This window comes from Nymphaea colorata, chromosome 3 (genome assembly GCF_008831285.2).
Source record: "Nymphaea colorata isolate Beijing-Zhang1983 chromosome 3, ASM883128v2, whole genome shotgun sequence".
NCBI lineage: Eukaryota > Viridiplantae > Streptophyta > Magnoliopsida > Nymphaeales > Nymphaeaceae > Nymphaea > Nymphaea colorata.
The window spans coordinates 15,584,225-15,603,192 of record NC_045140.1 but is presented as its reverse complement, the minus strand read 5'-3'; the positions used below and the strand labels follow the sequence as shown (position 1 = coordinate 15,603,192).

The 18,968-nt window shown below is 44.0% G+C and overlaps 2 protein-coding genes across 3 annotated transcripts; both read right to left on the bottom strand.

The window, feature by feature from the left end:
- Positions 1–1,537: 1,537 nt before the first annotated feature.
- Positions 1,538–2,475, bottom strand: LOC116251371 (ethylene-responsive transcription factor 1-like). The gene has a single exon (XM_031625590.1). It carries the CDS (start codon positions 2,423–2,425, stop codon positions 1,745–1,747), a length of 681 nt encoding a protein of 226 aa, XP_031481450.1. The 5' UTR covers positions 2,426–2,475; the 3' UTR covers positions 1,538–1,744.
- Positions 2,476–4,185: 1,710 nt separating this feature from the next.
- LOC116250653 (uncharacterized protein At4g15545) lies at positions 4,186–17,379 on the bottom strand. 2 transcript variants are annotated; one of them, XM_031624458.2, is made up of 9 exons: positions 16,876–17,379; positions 16,650–16,718; positions 14,448–14,504; positions 14,162–14,252; positions 14,015–14,080; positions 13,775–13,939; positions 5,165–5,207; positions 4,870–4,948; positions 4,186–4,688 (listed from the first exon to the last, which is right to left on the bottom strand). In XM_031624458.2, the coding sequence occupies exons 1-9, from the start codon at positions 17,143–17,145 to the stop codon at positions 4,584–4,586; spliced, it is 945 nt and encodes a 314-aa protein (XP_031480318.1). In that variant the 5' UTR covers positions 17,146–17,379; the 3' UTR covers positions 4,186–4,583. The 2 variants fall into 2 exon arrangements, with proteins under 2 accessions (XP_031480318.1, XP_031480317.1); XM_031624457.2 differs by having other exon boundaries at positions 13,712–13,939; positions 16,876–17,375.
- Between the last annotated feature and the right edge of the window lie 1,589 nt (positions 17,380–18,968).

Here is an 18,968-nt window from a genome sequence, read left to right as displayed (position 1 = left end):
TACCACAGTTCCTCTATCGCTTGTTACACTTCATTTGAAGGTTACGGCCGCAAGTGTTTTTTCACTTTGCCAGGGAGCAAAAAGTCAAGTGTTCCCAAACGAGGTCGTCAAACCTGTTCTTTTCTTTTGGTTCCTTCAACTGGAAGTTTTCACATAATCGTTGGTCCATGAGCAAAATTAAAGGTGAAACTTTTAACAAAATAAATTTTGTATGTCATCTACCAGTATACTACCGTGGCACTTTACTTTACTTTTTTTGTTCTTGCTCTTAGAAAGTTAAAACGTTGATGGTTGCCAAGACCATTGGGCTGTACGATTTTGCTTGCTTCTGTCCAGTGTTAGAGCTCCCCCAATAAATAAATAAATAAATATATAATATATGTGAGGCCTACAAGCTAGTATTGTCTACATATTTTTGCAAAGATCTGTTGAAAAAAAAACAGACATGTGGTACCTTTGAATTGTTAATCGAACAGAATCAGTTTGTCACTGATTCAATCTCGATCAACATACCAGTTCCAATATAAGATGAATCATGGCATTGTGGTTCCCACTGCAGAAAAATAAATGTATTAATTTTGTAGCTGATATGAGGATCAATTTGGATTGGCTGGAAAAGAGTCAGATTAAGTTAAGCTAGGGAGTGGTAATATAGATGCTTATAAGTACTTCAAAGTTTTTCATAGGAGAATTATACTTATTTGTTGTTTACAATGTGCCTTTTTTTACTAAATCCTCCGGTTACAGCTGGCTAGCTTCAGTAGGCAAATCCATGTTGAGCCAGCCTTGCCTGTTGTGGCGGCGTAGTGTATGGCCGGCCTACTCTTTCATACATAAGCATGAAATCAAAAGAAACTAATGACTAATTTTTTATATGAAATTTTCAACAAACACAATGGGGAACTTCAGGTCAAAAATAAGTATGAATACTAGGAGGCCGAAGTTTTTTGTCTCTCTTAAAAGATTCCCTTCCCTTGGTACTTAGAAGAAAATTTATCTTTTTAACTTGACACCGCTTTCACTTACATTGTTGCCAAACATTACAAAAAAGGATGCGGCAAGTTTTGGAATTAACATGTTGATGCGACAAAGCAAATTAACCAACCCAAGTACAGGGGTGCATGCACCATGCTTTATTTGAATATTGCTTCTCCTTCAAACACACCAACTGGTCACAAATCTTTCTGATCCATGTGGAAGTCGGGCACATAAACCGAGACCAACCAGAGCCTTTTTTTTTTTTTTCCCCTTCTATGATGCAACTTCTAGACATTGCAGGGCCTCGCATCGTGGATGGATCTCGCATGTGCGTGATAAAGTGGATACGGACCATGGTTTGGGTCCCATAAGCGTGGTTTTGGGGATTTTGGCTTGGGATAAATGGGTAAAGGTGACGTTGAACTTGGATTCCGAGATGAACATGTAATTAACTTCTCCTGTAGATGACCGCGAGATGAAGGTTCATATGAATTGCCAATTTTGTAGTTTTTAAGAAATTAAACCAAAAAAAAAGAGAAAAGAATGAGAGGGACTCCGATCGGAGGAAAAATGATCCGACCAATGTCAGTCATCTCAACGAAAGTGATCCGAAAGCATACAGAGGCAATCATGAGGAAGAGAGACGAGAAAAATGAGCGCGTACGAACGCCATGGGCTTCCAAAGGAAACGAAAAGATACGACTGACTAAGGTCGTGGACGAAGGAAGCGAGGACGACGCCCCCACAAAAGAGCTAGGCCACCGTTCTACTCGTTCCTTTTCCCCTTGCAAAACTGCATCCAGCCTCCGGTTGCGTCATAAGATGCCCGCGGTGGCGCAGAAGCCTTCTCTTTCATTCCCTCATGACTCCTCATCATCGTCGCCATCCGGCGCTTCCGTTCCCCCATCACCGCAGATGGAGTAGGAGGCGCCACCCATTTAAGCGGTCTGCCGCCGTGGAAAAGCATCGGAAAGTTGAGTTGAGCCTTGGAGCCCCGGATAGCGAAGGCTGCGCGGTCATACGCGAGCGCGGCGTCCACCGCCGTATCGAATGTGCCCAGCCACAGTCTGGCGCCGTGCCGAGTTGAGTCCCTTATCTCCGCCGCGAACTTCCCCCAGGGCCGCTGCCTCACTCCTCGGTACTTGACGCACGCCTTCCCCATTCCCTGGCTCCCAAAAGCATGGGCTGTCGGTACTACTGGCGCAGCCAAGACGGGCTCCCCTGCAGCCGTGCCTCCGGCACTCGAGGGGATAGCCGATGCCTTATATAAACGTCTCCCAGGCGAGGCCACGTCTGCCGCCACCTTGCCGTCGTGGCCTCCAAGCAAGCCGGTACCTGTGAGGCCATCACAACTGCTGCTGCTGCTGCCGCTGCATGAGATTCCGAGCGTCAAATATGAGCAGCTAATTGTCGTGTCATCTCCATCACAGCAGGTCAGTTTCTCCATCTACCTACCAAACGAGGATGCTGGAAAAGAGGAGGAGAGAGAGCATGTGGGGAAGCGGAACCGAGGGTTGTGGAAACGTCCGACCAACCGACCCTCTCCTTATATAGGAAATTCTTTGGTAGAAAATGACAATTTGTACTCTCCATGAAAGAAACGCTGGTTAGACCAGCAGCTAATTGGGGGCCGGCCACTTGTTGGATTGGGATTTTACGTCGATCGCCTCAAGCAGTTTTCTCGAGCAAGGAAAAGGATGATCGAGGGAGATGACTTACTCAGCAACACGTAGGTTTGAACACTATTAGCACTAAGTCTAGGCTTCCTGGACAGATAAAGAGTCAGGTTTGGGCCGAGTTAAGTTCCTGACATTTACCCGATCTTGGCTCTATACAAGCTCAGGTTTGGTTCAGTTAAAATAAAAAAAATTAATGCAAAATAATATACTTATATATATATTAAAATTTTAATATTAAAAAAACTTATTGGACCCAATCGGATCAACTTGACACCCAGCCCGGGCCTGATACCCAACCTTACTTACATCTCTATGACTAAATTAACATGCCAACTTGGAAGATGTTAACACATATGATCCCCTAATCAACCTCTCAAATGTCTTAAACTGATTTAGTGAAAATATCGTTAGGAAAAAAGTGAAACAAAAATCGTTGTTCTTTTTCTTTAAATGGAAGTTCAGCGCCAACGCGAAGAAGAATGAAGCTCGGTTCATCTTGGTAATGAGTCAGATGATGAGATGAAGCTGATAAGGAAATTGAGCCAAATAAAGTAATAAAGCAAGTGACATTGCGCAATGACTATTAATCGCCGGTTTTGACGCCTTCGCGGTTCTTGGTCAAAGGTTCCAAGATCAGCTGGCAATAAGCTAGAAAAGGAAGGCCTGGCACCTGGCGTCCTGCAGATGTTGTACAAGTCAGTCATCTCTTAAAATACTCAACGGGGTCCATCTTCCTGGTTTGTAAGCGCTGTGTAGTGTGATTTTTTGGATGGCAGGCCGTCTATTCATGAAGGAGAATGGAATCTTGCTAGAAACTCAATTAACCCCCCTCTTTTGTAATCCCTTTGCTTTTAGATCGCGCCGTGGGTGAAATGACATCAAACAGTAAGGTTACTGTGCCAAAATCACAACCTCCGAAAAGCTGGGAAGCCTGGACTGGAGGCACAGTGGGACACCGGGAAACGTGAGATGATTGTCCTTGATGAGAGGCTTTCCACCTGGGGGATCCCAACTCTTCGAAAAACACGAAGTTGTCAACGGAGAGTCTCCTTGCCCTAGTTGGCTTGACAGTAGAAGGAGGAAAGAGGGGGAAGTGACCAGGCCTCCACCCTCGACCCCCTCCACCGTCGAAGAATTTCAGACTCCCGGCCATACCTTCCTCTTCCATGCTACAACCCAAGAAACAAAATAACTGAAAAAAAAAGATCCAGATGGCCTCCTTGGAGATCCTCTTTCTCTATCAACTATTAGTCTAACTAGCGTTTGACGGTACGTTCTGAAGCTCTTCTGATCACGTGACAGTCCACCACCAACCCAGGCTCACGAGTCTATCCCACTGTTTGATTTTGTCATTGCTTGCTCGCTCTGCCGCAGCAGGTCTTTTTTTTTTCTTTACAAGCGACATTCGTGACCAAGGTCAATAACAGTGCAAAGCTTAAATAAATGGTGTTTGCAGCGAAAGCTGAGCCACAACAACAGAAGGGAGTTGGACAACGACTCAAAATTCAAAACTTGATGGAAAAGATAATTTCACTAAAGAAATATTTTTATTTCCCCTCCACATTTCTTCCAGTGGTTGCTTCCTCCAAATTTATTAAATTCATCCTCCTCATAAGACGTGCAAGGAGGCAAACAAGCAGGCATTTTACTTGTAAACTTTCATATTACAGAACCAGAGGTTAAAACAAAAGCAAGGAAAAGAAAAAAGGACAACATAATGCATCGGCAACCACACTTGGAAGCAAGAGATGGCGAAATAAGAACAAAACTTCACCACTATTTCCAGGCACATGAAAAAGAGATGCAGATTTTGACTGCTAACTGCACGAATTCTGCTTTTCCAACCACCATCAGCATAGAGAGAATATGTTCGCCTCTCATCGCAATCGCCATGAATGGTATGGAGACTACCACAGCTCACAGGGGCTACACTGGATTCTGATGCATGCTTCTACTGATCAACCCCTCAAATATAGCATAAAGATCCTTGTTGTCCGGTCCAAAAATCTCATCTGCCTTCCGCAGGGTTTCCTGAAGCAAGTAGATTCATGAGTCTCTATTACCCGGACACTCGTCCATTGACACCAATCAACTTGATGCAAGTTCTCATTTGTCTGGCTATAGGACTCTCAAGTCGACCTCTATGCCATTGTATACCGTCTAATTGACAAAAAATAATGAAGGTTGAATGAAAGCAGCTGAAAGCTGTTACCTCTCTCGTTTGCTTATGTGCGTTCAGCTCCTTAACATTGGCGAGGAACGCACCAAATTGTTCATAAGATAGACGGCCCCTAAAGAAATATTTTAGCAGAAAAACCAACTAGTCATAATTTGCATGTTTCACAAAGTTCAGTCACCAAATTGAATGATTCTATGCATATTTCTTGATTGCGGTCTTGCAAGGAGCAATAGTAATACTAGATTTTTATTTGACTTAAAAGAACATGAGACCCCAAAAAGGGGAAAAGGGAAACAGACAGCAAAAGCTATTTCAAATGTCTTAGTACCTGACTTGACGAAAAAATTCCTTGCCGTCGACTCTCCCACGCCCTAAAGCAAATGGAGATGCATTCATGTCAGTATCTAACAAATACAATAAGAGACCACATATAGGTTCTATGAGAGAGGGAGCAAGAGAAGGGAGAGAGAGCGGTTTTCTCAGCCTAGTATGAAATCCTAAATAATGGAAACTGCCTATGCCGAGCAGCTTTTCTTTTAATTCTTTTTGTTTATCAAAATATACAATCCAGGTAATTTACACAAGGAAAGCCATTTCAACCACGTGTGTAGCAATCTATCATCCAAGGGCAACATATGAGACCTTATCCCATTATCTCACTGAACTGTGGACTACTGAACATAAACAAGGGAAGCTTCCATGAAAAGCTCCAAGACACAGCTCACACAAATTAAACTCATGAATTTGGATTCAACACAAAATCAACTGCAAAGGCAGTTCAATACCCCTTGTGTTTTTCAATCGTTATTAATGAAAAAATAGATGCTCAAAATAAAGAATACCAGAAAAACATATGTTTGGTGATAAGATCAATCAGTAACAACCTCCAGAACGTATGGTTGTACATCTTCTTTGACAAAAACCAGATAGAAAACCTCAAACCAACCACAAAAATAAATAACAAACATTACTACAAGCTACAATATCTGTAGATGGCCACCAAAGCATCTGCTTCAAATGAGGAGCAAGTGTGCCCGTAATTTTGTAAGCTCCAAGAAGAAAACCATAAATCAAAAAGATTAGAGTTAAAATTTGCAACGTCAAAGAAGGGATAAAATTTGCAACGTCAAAGAAGGGATACTGCTCAATGCTCATCGTTAAGAGAAAAACATCAGCATGGCATTTTTCTGAAAATAAGGGGAAGGATAGTGATCAATTTGATGAGAGGTGGAGGACACCAACAGAAGATACAAAAAAGCAGAGAGAAACATAAGTATCACCTCACATACAGGGGTGCATATAGTGGTATACAAAGTAGTTTGTTATTAGATGCTCCAGTATGAAACGATACAACCAGCTTATCTACATTATGAAGTAGTAGTCCAAGGAAATCCCATGTCCACTTCTAGATAAGCTAAGTGAGACTCAGGAAAGAAGGATATCATAAATTGATCACTAGCATCCACCATGATATTCATTTTTTATTATTATTTCTTTTTCAGGGTGAGCAGACTTTTTTTCCACTGCCCCAAAGTTTCAAAATGAAGCATCTGAATTTTAATGAAAACGACCATGATCTGCAATGAAGATGGAAGAAGGCAAGCATGTTTCAACAATAATTCCAAGAAAGGCAACAGAAAGCAGTCAAGCCTCGATGACCAAAGAGGTGAGAAACAATGCAATGAGGCAGCCTTCCAATATTTGCAGAAAGAAAGATTGTCTAGGAAGTGCAAGAATAGGCGTCTTGATCTTACATATGAAAAAGCTAAAATGAACCTGAAAAATGAGCAAGTCAAAAAGCTAAAATGAACCTGAAAAATGAGCAAGTCATCTTCCTGGGTTGCTTTTGTTCTAACCCTAAAAGAGCTAGGAACAAGGGCAACCAATCACTTAAATAACCTTGTTATAAGTCCTTAAAGATCTTCCACAATTTTTAATATGGAATTAATTTTTTTGGATGTTATAACTCATCCCTCTTTAGGCACATGCATCCACATGTGTGAGACCCTAAGTGTTGAACTGTGCTCTGATATCACTGTAATAACCCGATTTGATGGAACCCAACCCACTTCAGTTTCAACCCCAAAAAGACTAGAGACTAGGACTGTCACGGGCTGACAACTTCGGCCCGTGCGGCGCGGCAAGAACCTGATTGCCGCAAGCCTTCAAACCACCGAACGGGGCGCAAAAGTAGTTTGAGAAAACAAGTGTATAAAGAATGTTTGTGAATAAAGAAATCTCGCAATGTATTCGCTTGAAGAATTAGTACATCACGAGAAAGATAAGTAAGGAGAATGATCTCGACTTTACTTATGTAGGATGGCCGAGGCCACTTACAGGATTCCCATGCCGACCATCCAAAACAAGAAATCCCAATACTTGACACTTAGACCGGTGGGAGGGTACTCCCTTACAAGTAAACATGCATAAGCAAATGACTCAACATAAGCAAAGGAAGTACAATGCAAAACAAAGCAAAGGACTGTACAGACTCCCAGACACAGGGGAACAGGCTCCCCCCTTCAAGTTATGCGCCGTCCTCGGCGCCAGCAGTTTCATGATAGGCCTTGACTTCCAGCGGGTAGCGCTGCTTCATGCGGAATGCATACTCCCAGGTGGGGTTGTGTTCGCCTATCCACTTCACTTGGTACTTCTTCGGCTCCCCCAAATAGTTTGTCTTGTGCCGAAGAATTTCTTCCATCCGACGGTCCGCCGCTCGCTTGGTCGGCGGGGCTCGCTGCAGGATCGGGTCTCGTTCTGGAACGCTTCGCTCAGGGTCTTCCTCATCGACGTAGAAGGGCTTCAGGTTACAAACATGGAACACTGAATGCACCTTAAAGTCTGGCGGCAAGTCTAGCTTGTAGGCTAGCTTTCCGATTCTCTTCAGCACTGTGAAGGGTCCCTCATACTTGCGGATCAATGACCGGTGTCGACCACGGAAAATGCTCGTGCGATCAGGGTAGAGCTTTACGAGGACTTGATCACCCACCCGGAATTCCATTGGCCTTCGATTCCGATCTGCAAACTTTTTCATCTTTTTGGCGGCCTTGTGTAAGAACGCCTTAGCCATTTCCGTCTGGTCTTGCCAATCGCGAACGAACTGGTAGGCAAAAGTGGGTCTTCCCTTTTCTTGGGCTGCAAGGGTATGTGGCATCAACGGTTGTTGTCCAGTGGCTATTTCGAATGGACTATGTCCAGAAGACTCGCTCTTCTGCAAATTGTAGCAAAATTGAGCTACATCCAACAATTTCACCCAATCTTTTTGATTCGCACTGACATAGTGTCGAAGGTATTGTTCCAACAATCCGTTGATTCGTTCAGTTTGGCCGTCCGTTTGAGGGTGGAAACTTGTTGAGAATAATAAATCCGAACCCAACAAACGAAATACTTCGCGCCAAAATTTCCCTGTGAAGCGAGCATCCCGATCACTAACAATGCTTTTCGGCACGCCCCAATGCTTGACAATATGCTTCACGAACAACTCGGCCGTCTTTTCCGCGGGACATTCTTTAGAGGCTGGGATAAATGTGGCATACTTTGAAAATCTATCCACAACCACAAGGATGGAGCTGAAGCCGTCAACTTTGGGCAAGCTGACGATGAAGTCCATGGAGAGGCATTCCCATGGACGTTCTGGAATAGGAAGAGGTTCCAGGAGACCGGCAGGCTTCTGGTTTGTTCCCTTGTCCTGCTGACAGATCAAGCATGTTTTCACATATGCTTCAACGTCGTCGCGCATCTGTGGCCAGTAGTAGCCACGTTCGAGTAGTGCCAGTGTCCGCTCCTGGCCAGGATGGCCAGCCCACAATGAGTCATGACACTCCTTTAGCAACTCTCGTCGGAGATTGCCCCATCTGGGCACGAACACTCGTCCGCCCTTTGCCATCAAAAGTCCATCTTGTAGCCAAAATCGTCGCGTCTTTCCCGCCTCCGTTGTTTCGACCAAGTGCTTGGCCACTGGGTCCTGCTTCATGCCTTCTCGAATCCGCCCAAGAAGAGCACCCTCGAGTTGCGCTTCGGATGATGCTATCCGGGTAGCTGCCAACTCTGCCTTCCGACTCAGTGCATCGGCTACGACGTTTGCCTTCCCTGCCTTGTACTCCAAGGCGAAATTGAATTCCGCAAGGAATTCCTGCCATCGAGCTTGCTTCGGACTCAACTTCTTTTGAGTCTGGAAGTAGCTTGTGGCTACGTTATCAGTCTTTACCACGAATTGGGACCCCAATAAGTAATGCCTCCATGTGCGAAGACAATGAATAACGGCTGTCATTTCCCTTTCATGCACGGAGTACCGTCGCTCCGCGTCTTTCAGCTTCCGACTCTCATAGGCGACTGGATGACCTTCCTGCATCAAAACTCCGCCAATGGCAAAGTCTGATGCGTCTGTGTGGACTTCGAATTTCCTGGTGTGGTCGGGCAACCTGAGCACAGGCTCCTGCGTCAGGGCCCTTTTCAACTTCTCAAAGGCATCTTCTTCGAGCTCTTCCCAAGCCCAAGTTCGGTTTTTTTTTAACAAATCAGTGAGAGGCGCAGTTATCAAAGAATACCCCTCAATGAATCGTCGATAGTAATTTGCCAAACCAAGAAAAGAACGTAGTTCTGGTACATTAGTTGGCGGTTTCCAGTCTTGAATTGCCCTCACCTTTTCGGTGTCCATTCGCAGCTGACTTTTTCCCACAATGTGACCGAGAAAACTGATTTCCGGTTGGCCGAATAGGCACTTCTCGCGCTTCACATAGAGTTTGTTTTCCTCCAATACCTTGAACACTGTCCGCAAGTGTTCCACATGTTCCCTCAAGGATTTGCTATACACTACAATGTCATCAAGATAGACTACCACGAACTTATCTAAGTACGGATAGAATATCTTATTCATTAGAGTCGAAAAAGTGGCTGGGGCATTCGTCAACCCGAACGGCATTACCAAGAATTCAAAGGCACCGTAACGAGTGACGCAAGTGGTCTTTGGCTCGTCGCCATCAACAATCCGAACTTGCCAATATCCTGATCTGAGGTCTAACTTGGAAAACACTTGAGCTTTGCCCAGTTGATCAAACAGATCTGCAATCAAAGGTAAAGGGTACTTGTTCTTCACCGTTACCTTGTTCAACGCTCGATAATCCACACATAGCCTTTTGGAGCCATCATGCTTCGCTTGGAATAACAATGGTGCACCGAAAGGAGCTTTGGAGGGTCTGATTATACCTCCAGCTAGCATCTCATCCAACTGTCGCCGAAGTTCTCTTAATTCTGCAGGGGCCATTCGATATGGTGCCATTGCCGGGGGTTTGGCACCAGGGATGAGTTCGATGGCATGATCCACCTCGCGTCGAGGTGGCAGCCGTCTAGGGAGCTCCACAGGCATTGTTCCTGCGAATTCCGCTAAGACAGGCGCAAGCGCCTCTGGGACCAAACCAGGGGAGTCATTAGTTACTTCCCTGATTGCCACCAAGTACGTGTCTTCGCCGTGCTTGAGGCCTTTCTTCAACTGAAGGGCAGATATCATTGCGGCTTTGCCCTTATCCCTCTTTATCGATGTTACTGGAACCATACAAGGGGACTTTTCATCCATGATACTGATACTGCGTAGGTGCGGCATTGGCACCATTTTCGCTGTACTGAGGAGCTCCATGCCTAGGATCATCCGGAAATCATCCATCGGGACCACCGAGAAGTTGGCCCTTCCTAACCAACTCTCAATCTTCACAACCGCATCCCGGGCCACTCCGTGGATGGGTTTGGCCTCTGAGTTCACCGCCTTCATGTGTAACTCTCCCCTCTCAAGGGTTAGGCCCAGTCTCCTCGCCTCCTCAACTGAGACGAAGTTATGCGTGGCTCCCGTGTCTACCATAGCCAAGGTAGGCCTTCCATTTACCAGGATTTCCAAGTACATGAGCTCGTTAGAAGGTGTCGCTGTCACCTTCACTTTTTCCTCCCTTTTTATGGTGTTCAGAAGTTGAAGTGCACCCATCTTTGGTCCTTCCCCTTCTTCACCTTGTGCCGCATTAGCAGATTGCCTTGAAGAGCTTGCCTGATTGTCCCTATTTACACGCTTTGGACATTGCCTTCCTAAGTGATTACCATCGCAAAACCAACATTTCAACACTCTATTCTGAGAGTTGTCGTTTCTGTGAAAGAAAGTTCTTCTTTCGACTTGGCGCTGAGTTGATGGTTCATCTTTCCGTTCCCTTCGATCATCTTTCTTTCCTCCATGGTCAGGCTTCCTCGACGGCTTGAAGGCGTTAGTGTAGCTCTTGCGCTGAGTATCAGCCAAACGTTCTGCTACTACATAAGCGTCCTCCAAGGTCTCTGGATTACTCCTTTCCACTTCGGATTGCGCCCATGACTGCAGTCCCAAAATAAACCAGTTCAATTTATCTTGTTCTTGCATATCTGGCACATCTAACATCAGCCTTTGATAAGCCCTCACGTAATCTCGCAAGGATCCGGTATGTTTTAATTCACCAACCATCCGATAGGCATGGCGTATCGCATTCGGGGGCATGAAGTAAGTTCTTAACTCTCGTTGAAAATCATCGAAAGTGTCTATTATGCAGATCCCCTTCTGAATGTCGAGCCTTTTCCTTCTCCACCATGCCACAGCATCGCCCTCTAGCAACATAGCCGCAGTCTTGACTTGAAGGTCGTCCCCCATAACGCCTTGCAAGTCCAGGTAATATTCCACTTGGAATAAAAAGTTGTCGATAACTCGGCTATCCCGAGTTCCATTGTATTTAGCTGGTCTCTGAACGTCGACCTTCGCTGGCCGATCGTTACCTCCACCTACAGAGATTTGTCGCTGTAGTGTGCGGTTCTTGACCTGAAGTTCCTTGACTTCAGCCTGTAACGTGGTCACTGTGTCTGTCAGTGCCCGATTCATGGCCAGTAGGTCGGCCATTTGTTCCCGCAGTACCTTCATCTCGTCCTTCATTTCCCCGAAGGACTCAGCTGCATTACCCAACGCTTCTTCATGAGCAGTTACGTCGGTAGCCAGCTTGTTCACCATCTCGGTCAGGTCTTCCTGACCATGGGATGTACCCATCTCGTCAGAATGGGCTACTCCCTTGCCCTTGGCACTTCGCAGATTGTATTGAGTCGCCAGGGCTTCCTCCTCTTCGATCAACGATCGTCGGAGGTCTCTTTCGATCAACGATCGTCGGCGTGTAGTTCTACACCGACTATCCAACCGCTTCCCCAGATTGTTGAACCTGGTCTCTGATACCAGTTGTCACGGGCTGACAACTTCGGCCCGTGCGGCGCGGCAAGAACCTGATTGCCGCAAGCCTTCAAACCACCGAACGGGGCGCAAAAGTAGTTTGAGAAAACAAGTGTATAAAGAATGTTTGTGAATAAAGAAATCTCGCAATGTATTCGCTTGAAGAATTAGTACATCACGAGAAAGATAAGTAAGGAGAATGATCTCGACTTTACTTATGTAGGATGGCCGAGGCCACTTACAGGATTCCCATGCCGACCATCCAAAACAAGAAATCCCAATACTTGACACTTAGACCGGTGGGAGGGTACTCCCTTACAAGTAAACATGCATAAGCAAATGACTCAACATAAGCAAAGGAAGTACAATGCAAAACAAAGCAAATGACTGTACAGACTCCCAGACACAGGGGAACAAGGAACCCCCTTATAAGTCCTTCAAAATATCTCACAATCTTCAATACGAAAATAAACTTTTGGGTATTACATGCTTGACACGTCTAACATGACATGCATGACAAGCAAGAAGATTCATCATATGCCATAACATGGAAGAAAAAAAGACCATGATGAGTCCATATACTTCAATAACTATGTTGCTTTTCTCACAATAGTAAAACTAGTGTTCTCAAATATTACATTCTGTCCACACATGTATGCCTGGCATAATAATCAACTAAATCATTACTAGTCCTTTTCTCAATATGGCAACATCTACAGGCTATGTCACACGGGTACTCCTCTTAAGGAGGAGTACCTGTATGGTACGGGAACAGTACGGGTACGACCCTGGGTACGGCCCTGGTGCGGTCAACGCAGTACCGGGTACGGTCAACGTACCCGGGATCATTTTTGTCCATTTTCGGACTCGGTCAACTTTGACCAAGTCCAAAGTTGTCCAGTTTTTTGGGTTGAAAATTAAAATCCCCCTCTCTTTTCTTGTTTCCTTTTTCACTTTAAACATTTCTTGTACATAGTTTCTCACAACTTTTCATTTAAAATCTTCCATACAATGTTTCGAAAATCCATTCCTTCTCTATAACATGACTCTTCGATAATAGTGTGAGCCATAACCAAATCGATGTCAATATATCTTAAAATCGTCACCTGTTGCTCCTTCTAATATTGATGATGCGACGGAGAATAAAAAAAGCTGATATATTTGTATGTTAATTACTTCCATACTGTATTTTGTGAATATGTTATTCATTTTGAAATTTTTTTACATATATATAAATATACGTCTGCGTGTGTGTACGGCCGTACCCCCGCACCCAAATTTTTGAAAATGGTCCGTACCCGTACCCGCACCGGCACCCGTACCTATGTGACATAGTCTACAGGAAAAAATATCACATGTCACATGTCATGGTCGACGAACTTTTCACTGTCCTACTGCATTATCTGATGCAACCAGGGCACCGTGTGGAGGATCTGAAATTACGTTTTCCAGGACATATCTATCGTGAGGAGGATCCAAAACTCAGACCAAATGCATGCAAGGTCAAAGCAACAAAATAGTCAAATTATATTTCAATAAGCGCTCCATATACATGCAACAACATGCAAATTTCCTCTCTTTATCAATGTGACAGACAAGCAAAAAATGACCTTCTATAACACACCAATCAGGTTTGCAAAAGTGAATTAGAGTGGTTACCCATTTCTGAGCCACCTGAAGACATTGAGTTATGGCTTGATGAATCCAAAGAATGTCTCATACTTGAAAATGAAATTGAATGGCGTCGTGGAGGAGACACGGGCTTAGAAGTCCTTGTAGGTGAAACAGATGCAGAAAATCTTGTTGGCGAGTCTGGAGGTGTGAGCTTTGGAGTGCTACCATGAGATGCTAATAGGAGGCCACTGGAGATTCCCTGCCTAGAAGTTGCTAAAAAAGAAAAACAGTTCATCAGATAAGGAGAAGAGTTCAACAACCCACATGATGAATGAGCAAAAGGCACACCATCTGTTTGATGGAAACTGGCATCTTCAGTAGATGAGTTGCTCATATCTGACTGTTGATTCTGCACTGAAAACAATTTCCAAATGAGCAGATCCAAATGTAGATGCTATAATCAGAAGCTATTTGACAGGACAAGCATATATTTACTCATAAGCCTTGAAGATTCACTTCCAACAACCATTTGGGAGGAGAAACTAATGTCTGAACTTTTCTTTGAGACAACCTGGGAAGACCCCATCTGGTGATACAAAGAAAATTAACATAATGAAATAAAATTTAAGATGGCAAGAAAATACTTCATTTTCGAGCATAACACTTTAAATGAGAATTAAAATAGAACTTGGTCATCAGCTATAGTCATTCTTCATACTGATGAACTACACGAATGTTATAAGTTATAACGCAAAAAGAAGTATCACATAAGATAACTTACGGAACTATCATCTTCATCCTGGAGTGACTGCATAAGGGTCTTCTTAAATACCTCGAGCTGCACATTAATACATCCACTCAGAAATGCATATGTTAGGTTGATTGATAAAACTTGCTACTGACAAGGACTGCAACAAATTGATCAGAAAAAAAAAATCACGGACTTCCAACATGCAGACAGTCCAGCTTTCAGAATGTTGTAGTTAAAGCTGTGCCTAGCAGCCAATATGGAAAGAAAAAATAACAAAACCAATGAACAGCATTTATTTTTCAGCTTTATAAGGTTGGACTAGGTTAGAACAGGATTAGTTAATATCACCAAAAATCTAATACATATCAAGTTTTAATTTTTCCTATATTTCTCTGAGATCTCCTTTAATTTTTCCTATATTTCTCTGAGATCTCCTTCTCAGGACAGTTATAAAAGTGATTTTTCTTGTCAAAACCTATACTTTCAGGACATACCTATTTGTTTAACCTGTTCATAATTGATCCAAATAATAGTTTATACTTTATAGGACCATGGCGTTAAACCACAGACTAGTCAATAAACTAATTGGCTTCTTGACAAAGTTCAAGCCTGTCAACTAGCCCATTAGGTCCAAATTAGAAGGGTACAATATTATTGACTGGTGATCCAACTTGGTTGACTAATCAAGGCTCAAGCACTAGTCATTGACTGAGTAGTCCTTGGATTAGGTATTGATTACACTTTCAATTTTGCCTTTTCCTTAAGGAAATATGTTCAGAAAGGAAGGCCTTGGTCAGGACCATGCTCTCTCTCTCTCTCTCTCTCTCTCTCCCTCTGTTTTACTAAAGAACACCACTAGGTTGATGGGCTTCCCTTTCAAAGTGGTGAGCAAACAGCCACAAATATGATCTGATCTCGCTCTCTCTCTCTTTCTGTTTAGCTAAAGAATACCATAGGCTGACAGATTCCCTGTCATGGTGGTGAGCAGACAGCCACACATATGAGTTTGATAAGAGGTTCTTTTTCTCTCCAGTTCTACAGTCTTTGCTCGTTTAATCTAACATATGCTTTTTTTCGACTGTTTGCAGCAGAGACAGTTGTAGCCTTTTTGCACACTGTCTCATGTGTCGCACTGATTCAATCATAATAAAAATACCAACACTTTGATATTAGCATGTCATAATATCATAATAAGGATACTGTAAAATTGCAATGTAATACTTACTGTAACATATTATGTAAAATTTTATCGAGACATAGTCAGTTTGCATTTTTTTTCTTTTTGTGTAATCAACTTTATTATATGGTCCTATTTGTATGCTTTTTGCTTGCCTGTATTACGTAACACGGTTGCGTTCGTTCCATATGTTCTTCTCTGTTTTCACCTTTTATGTTCAATCATGGTCTTCATTGTTCTCTTATTGTATGCATGTACTTATAATACGTCCTTGAATGTTTCTTCTATTATGTAATAGTGGAATAGTTATCTGATTTACTTGACTTATGGTGATCTTTTCATGGCTTTTTTACTTTGGGCATTGTTACACCAACTTGGAACGAGCAATCTTTTAGGGGATTGACCAACGTGTTTCTGACTTTCAATTTTGACTAGTTCTTATAAAATTAAGTAACATCTGCATCTTCTGAAATGCTACATCTGCAGGGATGTGAAAAAAAACTTAAGCAAATCAGGCATCATTTCCAACTCCTGGATTCATCCAGTTCCAAATGAACATTTTAAAGATAACGAGTGTCGTGCCAAGCAGGTCAGAGAATGTCAAAGGTTGTCGGAACTAGTCAACAGTTTTCGGTGGAAAAAACACACAGATTCACACAAGATAAAATGATACAGTCTGCTGGGAGTGGTAATTCAGCAATATGCTACACAATTCAGGCCATCCACACATCGAAACTAGTCAACTTGGTAGCTCACCCTCAGGAAGGCGATCAGCATGGCATGACTACGGTTCATGATAGAAATGCGCCGAATACCTTCTATCTGTTATGCAGTTTGATTTACAATAGCATAAGGGATTTCATGTAGCATAACTGGCATAGAGATTTGGACCATCCGGATGTAGAGGCCGAGGCGAAGAGTGTCCAGAATGCGAAGAATAGTTGCAAATTATATGAGTTGTGAATCGCAACGACAGAGACAATTGTCAAAACAATGGAATTTGGACAAAAAGGACGCCAAAGAAAAAGTCGAAGCTAAAAAAAGGGGGAACCTACCTTGGCGACATCTCGGTTGAGCTTCTTGACCGTGTTGGAGAGAGAGGCGTTCTCGTTCAGAAGGTTTTCCTGTTATAAGGGCAAACAAGAAAGCGAAAGGGAAAGCAGGACCATATTCAGCAGGTTCGGATAGACTCGGGAAGTAAGCAGAGGAGAGAGAAACAAAGATGACGATGAGACAATTATGTTTGTTTCGCCCGATCATAAGCAATCCAGACCAGTCAACCTTCTCATGGGTGGCAATCGAGAGCTTCTCCTCAGCTTCGAAGAGGGAGTCCTCGAGCTTCTGCAGTGTCTCTTGGAGCTCGGCGATGGCATCGTCTTTCTCCACGAGTTTCTGCCTGAGCCTAGCAGCTTCCACCTCCAACTTGGAGACGCGAGTAGCCAGCGCTATGGAGGTGATCTTTCGGGCGATGTCCAGCTGCTCGTAAGGATCGGCCGGCAGCACGGCGGTGATGCGCTCCGGCAGGTCGAATTCGGTTGGGTTGTCCGACATCTTCTTCCTCTTCCTCTGCTTCCCCTCTCGTTTTCGGGCATCGGTTGGGCAGTGGCCCCCTCCCTGGCTAACATTTATATCTGCGGAGGAGCAGAGTAAAAATGGGAAAACACAATATGTGGTGGTAACGAATTTGGTGTGACCTTTCTGAGGATAGGGGGAGGAGGAGGAGAAGGTGGTGGAAGAAGAAGAGGAGCTCCCGATGAAAAGAGGATACGGTTACCCTCTTTATCTGCCAACCCATGATCTCGGTTACTTTTGCCACTCTTTTCTTTTCTTTTTCATCTCGGCGGTCATTTTTGCGGTCCCTGCGCATTTTCGTCTCGTCGCAGATGACAGGAAAATTGGCTTTAGATGAGTGCGCAAAAAAAAAAAAAAAAAAAAATTCATCTCCCATCTTCCATGTGGTGTTGTGTCACAGGTTTTAACTACTGTTTCTGCTCCGAACGTGCTTCCAATTATTTTGAACGCCGATGGAGACGGTTGGCCAAAGCATTTCTCAGAGAGTGTTACGTTCTCCATTTACGACTTTAAGCTTGTGCCCTGACTGTTCCCCTGTGTCTGGGAGTCTGTACAGTCCTTTGCTTTGTTTTGCATTGTACTTCCTTTGCTTATGTTGAGTCATTTGCTTATGCATGTTTACTTGTAAGGGAGTACCCTCCCACCGGTCTAAGTGTCAAGTATTGGGATTTCTTGTTTTGGATGGTCGGCATGGGAATCCTGTAAGCGGCCTCGGCCATCCTACATAAGTAAAGTCGAGATCATTCTCCTTACTTATCTTTCTCGTGATGTACTAATTCTTCAAGCGAATACATTGCGAGATTTCTTTATTCACAAACATTCTTTATACACTTGTTTTCTCAAACTACTTTTGCGCCCCGTTCGGTGGTTTGAAGGCTTGCGGCAATCAGGTTCTTGCCGCGCCGCACGGGCCGAAGTTGTCAGCCCGTGACAACTGGTATCAGAGCCCAGGTTCAGCAATCTGGGGAAGCGGTTGGATAGTCGGTGTAGAACTACACGCCAACGATCGTTGATCGAAAGAGACCTCCGACGATCGTTGATCGAAGAGGAGGAAGCCCTGGCGACTCAATACAATCTGCGAAGTGCCAAGGGCAAGGGAGTAGCCCATTCTGACGAGATGGGTACATCCCAGGGTCAGGAAGACCTGACCGAGATGGTGAACAAGCTGGCTACCGACGTAACTGCTCATGAAGAAGCGTTGGGTAATGCAGCTGAGTCCTTCGGGGAAATGAAGGACGAGATGAAGGTACTACGGGAACAAATGGCCGACCTAGTGGCCATGAATCGGGCACTGACAGACACAGTGACCACGTTACAGGCTGAAGTCAAGGAACTTCAGGTCAAGAACCGCACACTACAGCGACAAATCTCTGTAGGTGGAGGTAACGATCGGCCAGCGAAGGTCGACGTTCAGAGACCAGCTAAATACAATGGAACTCGGGATAGTCGAGTTATCGACAACTTTTTATTCCAAGTGGAATATTACCTGGACTTGCAAGGCGTTATGGGGGACGACCTTCAAGTCAAGACTGCGGCTATGTTGCTAGAGGGCGATGCTGTGGCATGGTGGAGAAGGAAAAGGCTCGACATTCAAAAGGGGATCTGCACAATAGACACTTTCGATGATTTTCAACGAGAGTTAAGAACTTACTTCATGCCCCGAATGCGACACGCCATGCCTATCGGATGGTTGGTGAATTAAAACATACCGGATCCTTGCGAGATTACGTGAGGGCTTATCAAAGGCTGATGTTAGATGTGCCAGATATGCAAGAACAAGATAAATTGAACTGGTTTATTTT